Source organism: Zonotrichia leucophrys, unplaced genomic scaffold, assembly GCF_028769735.1.
Source record: "Zonotrichia leucophrys gambelii isolate GWCS_2022_RI unplaced genomic scaffold, RI_Zleu_2.0 Scaffold_580_31898, whole genome shotgun sequence".
Classification (NCBI taxonomy): domain Eukaryota; kingdom Metazoa; phylum Chordata; class Aves; order Passeriformes; family Passerellidae; genus Zonotrichia; species Zonotrichia leucophrys.
Window position 1 is genome coordinate 1 of NW_026992785.1, and position 12,025 is coordinate 12,025.

General features: G+C 58.5%; 1 protein-coding gene across 1 annotated transcript; it reads left to right on the plus strand.

Annotated features, from left to right (window-relative positions):
* Window positions 1-110: 110 nt before the first annotated feature.
* LOC135441840 (protein lin-7 homolog B-like) lies at window positions 111-5,070 on the plus strand (the record flags this gene model as incomplete). The annotated part of the gene is made up of 3 exons (XM_064701393.1): window positions 111-211; window positions 3,640-3,800; window positions 4,804-5,070. Coding segments are annotated over 3 exons (284 nt in total), but the record flags the coding sequence as incomplete, so codon positions are not given.
* Window positions 5,071-12,025: the final 6,955 nt, after the last annotated feature.

Consider the following 12,025-nt stretch of genomic DNA (forward strand, 5'->3'; position numbering starts at 1 on the left):
TGGCGTGGTGAGATTTGGGGAGAAATCCCGGGATTTTGGGGGTTTTGTGGGGTTAGATTGGGATTTGAAGGGTTAAATTGGGGTTTGAAGGGTTAAATTGGGGTTTGAAGGGTTAAATTTGGGTTTTGGGGTGGTTTTGGTGGGATTTGGGGTGGCCGACCGCCACGGGGGGCTCAAACGGGGGGATCAGCTCCTGAGCGTCAACGGCGTGGTGAGATTTGGGGAGAAATCCCGGGATTTTGGGGGTTTGGAATGGTTACAGTGGTATTTGAAGGGTTAAATTTGGGTTTTGGGGTGGTTTGGGGGGTTTGGAGTGGTTATATTTGGGTTTTGGGGGGTTCGGGTGGGATATGGGGGGATCAGGAGAAGGGATCAGCTGCTCAGCGTCAACGGCGTGGTGAGATTTGGGGCGAAATCCCGGGATTTTGGGGGTTTGGGGTGGTTTGGAGTGGTTAAATTGGGGTTTATAATGGATAAGTTGGAGTTTGAAGGGTTAAATTGGGGTTTTGGGGGGTTTGGGAGGGATTTGGGGTGACCAGCTCCTCAGCATCAATGGTGTGGTGAGGATTTGGGGAAAAATCCCGGGATTTGGGGGTTTTTGGGGGGTTAAATTGGGATTTTGGGGTGTTTAAAGTGGTTAAATTGGGATTTGGGATGGGTTTTTGGGGTTGGGGCATTTTTTGGGTGGGGTTTTTGGGATTCCAGTTGGGTTTTTGGGGTTCTGGTTGGGTTTTTGGGGTTGGGGCATTTTTTGGTTGGGTTTTTGGGGTTCTGGTTGGGTTTTTGGGGTTGGGGCATTTTTTGGAGTGGTTTTTGGGGTGGTTTTTGGGGTTTGGGGCAGTTTTGGGGTGGGTTTTTGGGATCAGGGCAGTTTTTGGGTGGCTTTTGAGGTTCAGGTTGGGTTTTTGGGGTTCTGGTTGGATTTTTGGGGCCGGGTCAGTTTTGGGTGGTTTTTGGGGTTCCATTTGGGGTTTTTGGGGCTCCATTTGGGTTTTGGGGTGCAGAGCGTGGAGGGGGAGCAGCACGAGCGCGCCGTGGAGCTGCCGAAGGGATTTTGGGGTTCAGGTTGAGTTTTTGGGGCCAGGGCAGTTTTTGGTTGGGTTTTTGGGGTTCAGGACAGTTCTGGTTGGGTTTTTGGGGCCGGGTCAGTTTTTGGTTGGGTTTTTGGGATCAGGACAGTTCAGGTTGGGTTTTTGGGGTCAGGACAGTTTTGGGGTGATTTTTTGGGGCCAGGTCAGTTTTGGGGTTCCATTTCGGTTTTGGGGTGCAGAGCGTGGAGGGGGAGCAGCACGAGCGCGCCGTGGAGCTGCTGAAGGGATTTTGGGGTTCCATTTGGGTTTTTGGGGCCGGGTCAGTTTTTGGTTGGGTTTTTGGGGTCGGGGAAGTTTTTGGGGTGGTTTTTAAGGTCCAGGCAGTTTCTGGGTGATTTTTGGGCTCCATTTGGGTTTTGGGGTGCAGAGCGTGGAGGGGGAGCAGCACGAGCGCGCCGTGGAGCTGCTGAAGGGATTTTGGGGTTCTGGGTGGATTTTTGGGGTGGTTTTTGGGGCCGGGGCAGTTTTTGGTTGGGTTTTGGGATTCAGGTTGGGTTTTTGGGATCAGGACAGTTCTGGTTGGGTTTTCAGGACCGGGTCAGTTTTGGGGTGAATTTTTGGAGCCGGGGCAGTTTTTGGTTGGGTTTTTGGGGTTCCATTTGGGTTTTGGGGCGCAGAGCGTGGAGGGGGAGCAGCACGAGTGCGCCGTGGAGCTGCTGAAGGGATTTTGGGGTTCAGGTTGGGTTTTTGGGGTTCTGGTTGGGGTTTTGAGGTCAGGGCAGTTTTTGGGGTGATTTTTGGGGTTCCATTTGGGGTTTTTGGGGCTCCATTTGGGTTTTTGGGGCGCAGAGCGTGGAGGGGGAGCAGCACGAGCGCGCCGTGGAGCTGCTGAAGGGATTTTGGGGTTCAGGTTGGGTTTTTGGGATCAGGACAGTTCTGCTTGGGTTTTTGGGACCAGGGCAGTTTTTGGTTGGGTTTTTGGGGTCGGGGCAGTTTTGGGTGATTTTTGGGGCTCCATTTGGGGTTTTTGGGGCGCAGAGCGTGGAGGGGGAGCAGCACGAGCGCGCCGTGGAGCTGCTGAAGGGATTTTGGGGTTCAGGTTGGGTTTTCAGGACCGGGACAGTTTTGGTTGGGTTTTTGGGGTCGGGGAAGTTTTTGGGGTGGTTTTTAAGGTCCGGGCAGTTTCTGGTTGGGTTTTTGGGGTTCCATTTGGGGTTTTTTGGGCTCCATTTGGGTTTTTGGGGCGCAGAGCGTGGAGGGGGAGCAGCACGAGTGCGCCGTGGAGCTGCTGAAGGGATTTTGGGGTTCAGGTTGGGTTTTTGGGGTCGGGGAAGTTTTTGGGGTGGTTTTTTGGGGCCGGGGCAGTTTTTGGTTGGGTTTTTGGGCTCCATCCCGGGTTTTGGGGCGCAGAGCGTGGAGGGGGAGCAGCACGAGCGCGCCGTGGAGCTGCTGGAGGGATTTTGGGGTTCAGGTTGGGTTTTCAGGACCGGGTCAGTTTTGGGGTGAATTTTTGGGACCGGGTCAGTTTTTGGGTGATTTTTGGGGCTTCATTTGGGGTTTTTGGGGCTCCATTTGGGTTTTGGGGTGCAGAGCATGGAGGGGGAGCAGCACGAGCGCGCCGTGGAGCTGCCAAAGGGATTTTGGGGTTCTGGGTGGGTTTTTGGGATCAGGACAGTTCTGGTTGGGTTTTCAGGACCGGGTCAGTTTTGGGGTGATTTTTTGGGGTTGGGTCAGTTTTGGGGCTCCATTTGGGGTTTTTGGGGCTCCATTTGGGTTTTGGGGCGCAGAGCATGGAGGGGGAGCAGCACGAGCGCGCCGTGGAGCTGCTGGAGGGATTTTCGGGTTCAGGTTGGGTTTTCAGGACCGGGTCAGTTTTGGGGTGAATTTTTGGGACCGGGTCAGTTTTTGGGTGATTTTTGGGGCTTCATTTGGGGTTTTTGGGGCTCCATTTGGGTTTTGGGGCGCAGAGCGTGGAGGGGGAGCAGCACGAGCGCGCCGTGGAGCTGCTGAAGGGATTTTGGGGTTCAGGTCGGGTTTTTGGGGCCGGGTCAGTTTTTGGTTGGGTTTTTGGGGCCGGGTCAGTTTCTGGGTGATTTTTGGTGTTCTGGGTGGGTTTTTGGGGCTCCATTTGGGGTTTTTGGGGCGCAGAGCGTGGAGGGGGAGCAGCACGAGCGCGCCGTGGAGCTGCTGAAGGGATTTTGGGGTTCTGGGTGGGTTTTCAGGACCGGGACAGTTTTGGGGTGATTTTTGGGTTACATTTGGGGTTTTTGGGGCGCAGAGCGTGGAGGGGGAGCAGCACGAGCGCGCGGTGGAGCTGCTGAAGGGATTTTGGGGTTCAGGTTGGGTTTTTGGATCAGGTCAGTTTCTGGGTGATTTTTGGGGCTCCATTTGGGGTTTTTGGGCTCCATTGGGGTTTTGGGGTATGGAGTGTGGAGGGGGAGCAGCACGAGCGCGCCGTGGAGCTGCTTAAGGGATTTTGGGGTTCAGGTTGTGGTTTTGGGGTTCAGGTTGGGTTTTGGGTTGCAGAGCGTGGAGGGGGAGCAGCACGAGCGCGCCGTGGAGCTGCTGAAGGGATTTTGGGGTTCCATTTGGGGTTTTTGGGGCGCAGAGCGTGGAGGGGGAGCAGCACGAGCGCGCCGTGGAGCTGCTGAAGGCGGCGCAGGGCTCGGTGAAGCTCGTGGTCCGGTACACGCCGCGCGTGCTCGAGGAGATGGAGGCGCGATTCGAGAAACTGCGCACGGCGCGGCGCCGCCAGCACAACAGCTACTCGTGAGCCCCAAATCCCGAATTCCCAAAATCCCTGTGCCCCCAAATCCCAAAATCCCAAAATCCCTGTGCTCCCAAATCCCAAAATTCCTGTGCTCCAAAATCCCAAAATTCCTGTGCTCCCAAAATCCCAAAATTCCTGTGCTCCAAAATCCCAAAATTCCTGTGCTCCAAAATCCCAAAATCCCTGTGCTCCAAAATCCCAAAATTCCTGTGCTCCCAAATCCCAAAATCCCAAAATCCCTGTGCTCCCAAATCCCAAAATCCCAAAATTCCTGTGCTCCCAAATCCCAAAATCCCAAAATCCCAAAATCCCTGTGCTCCCAAATCCCAAAATCCCAAAATCCCTGTGCTCCCAAATCCCAAAATCCCAAAATTCCTGTGCTCCCAAATCCCAAAATTCCTGTGCTCCCAAATCCCAAATTCCCTGAGACCCCAAATCCCAATATCCCAAAATCCCTGAGACCCCAAATCCCAAAATCCCTGTGCTCCCAAATCCCAAAATCCCCAAATCCTGAGTATCCAATCCAAAATCCGCCAAATCCCAAAATTTTGAGTTCCCAAATCCCAAATTCCTGAGTTTCCAAATTCCAAAATCCGTGAGACCCCAAATCCCAAAATCCCCGAATCCCAACTCCTCAAATCCCAAAATCCCTGAGACCCCAAATCCCAAAATCTTGAGATCCCAAATCCCCAAATTCCTGAGTTTCCAAATCCCAAAATCCCTGAGTCCCCAAATCCCAAAATCACAAAATTCCTTTGTTCCCAAATCCAAAAATCCATGAGTTCCCAAAATCCCAAAATCCTTGCTCCCCAAACCCCAAAATCCCTGAGTTCCAAATTCTCCGAGTCCCCAAACCCCAAATCCCAAAATCCCAAATTTCTTGGGTCCCCAAACCCCAAAATCCCCCAAATCCCAAATCTCAAAATCCCCCAGACCCCGAAGTCCCTGAGTCCCCAAACCCCCAAATTCCACCCCTGACCCCTCCCCAATTTCCCCCCGCAGGTCGCTGGAATCGAGGGGGTAGAACCCCCCCAGGAGACCCCAAAGACCCCCGGGACCCCCCCAGGACCCCCCAAAATGCCCCAGGAGCCCCCCTGGGACCCTCCAAAGTCACCTGGGACCCCCCCAAAGTCACCCAGGACACCCCCAGAGTGCCCTGGGACCCCTCAAAGACCCCTGGGATCCCCCAGGACCCTCCCAGGACACCCCAAAATCCCCTGGGACCCCTCTGGGACCCCCCCAGGACACCCCAAAATTCCCCAGGATCCTCTGGGACCCCCCAAAAGTCCCCAGGGACCCCCCCCAAAGTCACCTGGGACCCTTCTGGGACCTTCTGGGACCCCCCCAAGGACACCCCAAAGTCGCCCGGGATCCCCAGAACCCCCCTCCCAGGAGCTCTTGGGACCCCTCTGGGACCCCTTGGGACCCCCCAAAGTCACCTGGGACCCCCCAGGACCCCCCAAATCCCCCCAATCCCCCCCATCCCGTGTGTATATGTGGCACACTGTACAGTATTTATTGGCTGCTATTTAAAGGCGTGGCCCAGGTGGGTCACCTGTGTCACCTCAGTGTCACCTGTGGGTTATCTGTGTGACCTCTGTGTCACCTGTGGGTTATCTGATGGGGGGTCACCTGTGTCACCTCAGTGTCACCTGTGGGTTATCTGTGTGACCTCAGTGTCACCTGTGGGTTATCTGATGGGGGTCACCTGTGTCACCTGTGGGTTATCTGTGTGACCTCAGTGTCACCTGTGGGTTATCTGATGGGGGGTCACCTGTGTCACCTGTGGGTTATCTGTGTCACCTCAGTGTCACCTGTGTCACCTCAGTGTCACCTGTGGGTTATCTGTGTGACCTCAGTGTCACCTGTGGGTTATCTGATGGGGGGTCACCTGTGTCACCTGTGGGTTACCTGGGTCACCTCTGCGTCACCTCTGGGTCATCTGTGGGTTACCTGGGTGTCACCCTTGGGTCACCTCTGGGTCATCTGTGGGTTACCTGGGTGTCACCCTTGGGTCACCTCTGCGTCACCTTTGGGTCACCTCTGGGTCACCTGTGTCACCTGTGGGTTACCTGAGTGTCACCTGTGTCACCTGTGTCACCTCTGTGTTACCTGTGTCACCTCTGGGTCACCTGTGGGTTACCTGTGTCACCTGAGGGGGGTCGTCTATGTCACCTCTGTGTCACCTCTGTGTCACCTTTGTGTCACCTCTGTCACCTGTGTGTCACCTCAGTGTCACCTGTGGGTCACCTGAGGGGGGTCATCTGTGTCAGCTCTGTCACTTCTGTCACATGTGGGTTACCTGAGGGTCACCTGAGTGTCACCTGTGTCACCTGTGAGGGGTCACCTCTGTCTCTTCTGTCACCTGTGTCACCTCAGTGTCACCTGTGGGTCACATGTGGGTTACCTGTGTGTCACCTCTGTCACCTGTGTGTCACCGCTGTGTCACCTCAGTGTCACCTGTGTGTCACATGTGGGTTACCTGTGTGTCACCTGTGTCGCCTGGGTCACCGCAGTGTCACCTGTGTGTCACCTGTATGTCACCTGTGTCACATGAGTGTCACCTGTGGGTCACCTGTGTGTCACCTGTGTCACCCATGGCTTAGGGTCACCTGTGTCACCTGTCTCACCTGAGGGTCACGTGACCCTCCCCGGGATTGGGGGGGGAGGGGTCCAGGCGCCTTTTTTGGGTGGGGGAAAGGGGAAATGGGGGTTGGTAACCATGGCAACAGGGCAGGGCGTTGGTTTCCATGGTAACGGGTTGGTTTCTATGGTAATGGGGATGAAAGTAATGGGGGGGATCCCATCTCCATGGCAACAGGGTTGGATGGGGGCGGGTCTGTCTCCATGGCAACCGGGGGGGGGGGGGGAGGAATCCTAACTCCTGTCTCCATGGCAACGCCTATGGAGGGGATGGGATGGTCTGTTGCCATGGCAACCGGGGAGTGGGCAGAGTCCTGTCTCCATGGCAACCAGGGGGTGGAGGGGCGGTTTCCATGGCAACGCCCAGGGGTGGGGGGGGGGTGTGTGTTATGTTTCCATGGCAACGGGGCTGTGATGCTGAGTCTCCATGGTGACCGCCATGAAGGGGCAGCGATACTGTTGCCGTGGCAACGGTGCTGGCTGGCGCTCCGTCTCCATGGCAACACACAGGGAGGGGACTCCGCCCACTCTCCATGGCAACGCGGGCCGGTTTCCATGGCGACGCGCTCCATCCCGGCACGCGGGGACGGGAGCGATCCCGTTGCCATGGCAACGCACGATGGGGGGGGAACGGTCCATCCCCATGGCAACGCGGGGGCGGGGCCGTCTCCATGACAACGCGCATGCGCGCCCTCCCCCGCCCCCGCCCGATGACATCACCCGGCGCTGGCCCCGCCCCCCGCGCGCTCCCATTGGCCGCTCCCTCTCAGGCCACGCCCCTCCCTCCCACCCGCCGAGGGGGCGGGGCCAGCGCGCCGCCGGCGCGCTCCCATTGGCCGGCGGCGCCGTCAATCAGCGCCGCTCTTAAAGGGCCCGCGCAGCGTTTTGCGGGGCCGGGCCGGGGGGGGGTCGGTACCGGGGGGGGGGCGGGCGGCGGCCGCGGGGCTCGGGCGGGCCCGGGGCGCGCTGGGGGCCGGAACCGGAGCGGGGGCGACGGGCGGCGACCCCCCCCCACCGCCGGGGCCCCCCCTCCCCGCCGGGCCGCCTCCCTCCCGCCGTCCGTCCGTCCGTCCGTCCGTCCGTCCGTCCGTCCGCCGGAGCTGCCGCAGCGCCGCTCGGAGCCCAGGTAGGAGCAGGGCCCGAGACCCCCCCGGGACCCCCCGGAACCGACCCCCGCCAGGCAAAGCCCGAACCCCAAATCCGAACCCCAAATCCGCATCCCCGATCCCAAATCCGCATCCGCATCCCGAACCCGGCATCGCCATCCCGATCCCATCCCCGTCTCGGCATCCGCATCCCGAATCCCAATTCCGGCATCCGCATCCCGATCCCGTCCCGGCCCCGGCAGCCGCATCCCGAATCCCAAATCCGCATCCCAAACCCGGCATCGCCATCCCAATTCCGGCATCCGCATCCCAAATCCCGAATCCGCATTCTGATCCTATCCCCGGCCTCTGCATCCCGATCCCAAATCCGGCATCCCGATCCCAAATCCGGCATCCCCATCCCAAATCCGGCATCCCGATCCCAAATCCGGCATCTCCATCCCAAATCCGGCATCCCCAGTCCCAAATCCGGCATCCCGATCCCAAATCCGGCATCTCCATCCCAAATCCGGCATCTCCATCCCAAATCCGGCATCCCGATCCCATCCCGGCCCCGGCATCCGCATCCCCAGTCCCAAATCCGGCATCCCGATCCCAAATCCGGCATCCCCATCCCGCCTCCGGCATCCACGTCCCGGCATCCCGATCCCATCCCCGGGCCCGGCCCCGCCGTCACCATCCTCATCCTCATCCTCATCCCCATCCCAAATCCCCCATCCCCATCCCATTCCCGGCGTCCCCATTCTACCTCTGACACCCCCATCCCAATCCTGGCCCTGCCACCCCCATCCCCAACCCCTCACCCCAAACCCCATCCCCATCCTAAGGCCCCCAAAATCCATCCCAAGCCCCCCATCCCCATCCCAAACCCCCCATCCCCATCCCAAAGCCCCCATTCCCATCCCAAACCTCCCATGCTCATCTCAAACTGCATCCCCATCCCAAACCCCGTCCTTTACCCCACATCCCAAATCCCCCAAACCCCATCTCAAACCCCCCATCCAAAACCCTCCGTCCAAAACCCAAATCCCGTCCCCATCCCAAACTCTGCACCCTCATCCCAAAGCCCCCATCCCCATCCCAAACCCCGTCCTATACCCCACATCCCAAATCCCCCAAACCTCCATCCCAAACCCAAACCCCATCCCCATCCCAAACTCTGCACCTTCATCCCAAAGCCCCCATCCCCATCCCAAACCCCCCATCCCAAACCCCCCATCCCAAACCCAAACCCCATCCCAAACCCCGTCCTAAACCCCCCATCCTAAACCCCCCAAACCCCATCCCCATCCCAAACTCTGCACCTCATCCCAAACCCCCCATTCCAAACTCCCATCCCCATCCCAAACCCCATCCCCAAACCCTGCACCCCCACCCCATCCCCATCCCCCATCCCCAAACCCCATCCAAAACCCCATCTCCATCCCAAACCCCCATCCCAAACCCCATCCCCATCCCAAACCCCCATCCAAAACCTCGTACCTCCATCCCAAAACCAAACCCCATCCCCATCCCAAACTCTGCACCCTCGTCCCAAACCCCACACCCCAATCCAAACCCCCATCCAAAGCCCCCATCCAAAATCCCATCTCCATCCCAAATCCCCACCTCAAAACCCCCATCCTAAAACCCTCAAACCCCATCCCCATCCCAAATTCTGCACCCTCATCCCAAACCCCCCACCCCAATCCCAAACCCCATCCCAAACCCCATCCAAATCCATCTCCATCCCAAATCCCCATCTCAAAGCCCCATCCTAAAACCCCCAAACTCCATCCCTTCCCAAACTCTGCACCCTCATCCCAAACCCCCCATCCCAAAACCAAACCCCATCCCATCCCAAAGCCCCCATCCCAAACCCTGCACCCCCACCCCAATCCCAAACCCATCCCCCATCCCCAAACCCATCCAAAACCCCATCCCCATCCCAAAGCCCCCATCCCAAACCCTGCATCCCCACCCCATCCCCATCCCCAAACTCCATCCCAAACCCCATCTCCATCCCAAAGCCCCCATCCCAAACCCCATCCCCATCCCAAACCCCCATCCAAAACCTCGTACCTCCATCCCAAAACCAAACCCCATCCTCATCCCAAACTCTGCACCCTCGTCCCAAACCCCCACCCCAATCCCAAACCCCATCCCAAAGCCCCCATCCCAAACCCCATCCAAAATCCCATCTCCATCCCAAATCCCCATCTCAAAACCCCCATCCTAAGCCCCCAAACTCTGCACCCTCATCCCAAACACCCCATCCTCATCCCAAACCCCCATTCCAAACTCTCCATCCCAAACCCTCCATCCCAAATCCCATCCCAATCCTGGCCTCCCCATCCCCATCCCAAACCCTCCCTCCCAAACCCCACCCCAAACCCCATCTCTACCCCCAGTACCTCCCAGTACCCCCCAGTTTATCCCAGCACTCCCCAGTACCCCTCAATTTCACCCCAGTACCCCCCAGTGCCCCCCATTGCACCCCAGCACCCCCAGTTCATCCCAGTTCACCCCATTTCATCCCAGTGCCTCCCAGTACCCCTCAATTTCACCCCAGTACCCCTCAGTGCCCCCCATTTCATCCCAGTACTCCCCATTTCATCCCAGTATCCCTCAGTGCCCCCCATTCCATCCCAGTACCCCCCAGTGCCCCCCAGTGCCCCCCATTTCATCCCAGTACCCCCCAGTACCCCTCAATTTCACCCCAGTAACCCCCATTTCATCCCAGTGCCCCCCATTTCATCCCAGTGCCCCCCGGTGCCCCCCATTTCATCCCAGTACCCCCCAGTTCATCCCAGTACCCCCCATTTCATTCCAGTATCCCCCAGTACCCCCAGGGTCCCCCATTCCATCCCAGTGCCCCCAGTACCCCAGTGCACCCCAGTTCATCTCAGTACCCCCAGTGCCCCCCATTGCACCCCAGCACCCCCATTTCATCCCAGTTCACCCCATTTCATCCCAGTGCCCCCCAGTACCCCTCAATTTCACCCCAGTACCCCCCAGTGTCCCCCATTTCATCCCAGTACCTCCCAGTGCCCCCAGTTCATCCCAGTGCCTCCCAGTACCCCTCAATTCCATCCCAGTACCCCCCAGTGCCCCCCAGTATCCCCCCATTTCACCCCAGTACCCCCCAGGGTCCCCCATTCCATCCCAGTGCCCCCCAGTACCCTCATTGCACCCTCACCCCATCCTCCAGTGCTTTCCAGTGCTCAAGTGCACTCAGGTGTGCCCAGGTGTGCCCAGGTCGATGTGGGAGGTGCTGCCCACCCCCAGGATGGGTCAGGACTGGAGCAGTGCTGGGTACTGACCCCATATTCCCCATGCCCAGGTGTGCCCAGGTGTATCCAGGATGATGTGCGAGGTGCTGCCCACCATCAGCCAGGACCCCCAGGATGGGCCAGGACCCCCAAAGAGCCCAATCTCAGATAAACCATTGATCCCTCTCCCACTCCATCTCCCTCCAGGTGACTCCAGGTGTGCCCAGGTGTCTCCAGGTGTGCCCAGGTGTGCCCAGGATGATGTGCGAGGTGCTGCCCACCATCAGCCAGGACCCCCAGGATCTGTCAGGACCCCCAAAGAGCCCAATCTCAGATAAACCATTGATCCCTCTCCCATCCCTTGTATCTCCAGGTGACTCCAGGTGTGCCCAGGTGTGCCCAGGTGTGCCCAGGTGTGCAGGATGTGTGCGAGGTGCTGCCCACCATCAGCCAGGACCCCCAGGATCTGTCAGGACCCCCAAAGAACCCAATCTCAGATAAACCATTGATCTCTCTCCCACTCCATCTCCCTCCAGGTGACTCCAGGTGCACCCAGGTGTGCCCAGGTGTTTCCAGGTGCGCCCAGGTGTGCCCAGGATGATGTGAGAGGTGCTGCCCACCATCAGCGAGGACCCCCCGAGTGGTTCAGGACCCCAGAGTGGTTCAGTCTCAGATCACCCACTCACATCACTCCCACTCCATCTCCCCCCAGGTGACTCCAGGTGTGCCCAGGTGTCTCCAGGTGTGCCCAGGTGTGCCCAGGATGATGTGCGAGCCACTGCCCACCATCAGCCAGGACCCCCAAGGAACCCAGTCTCAGATAAACCATTGATCCCTCTCCCACTCCATCTCCCTCCAGGTGTTTCCAGGTGTGCCCAGGTGTGCCCAGGTGTGCCCAGGATGATGTGCGAGGTGCTGCCCACCATCAGCCAGGACCCCCAGGATGGGCCAGGACCCCCAAAGAACCCAATCTTGTATCAAACCCCTCACGTTGTTCCCATCCTGTTTCTCTTCAGGTGACTCCAGGTGTGCCCAGGTGTCTCCAGGTGTGCCCAGGTGCACCCAGGTGTATCCAGGATGATGTGCGAGGTGCTGCCCACCATCAGCCAGGACCCTCAGAGTGGTTCAGTTTTGGTTCAATCATTGATGTCCCTCCCACATTGTATTCCCCCAGGTGTCTCCAGGTGTGCCCAGGTGTCTCCAGGTGTGCCCAGGTGCACCCAG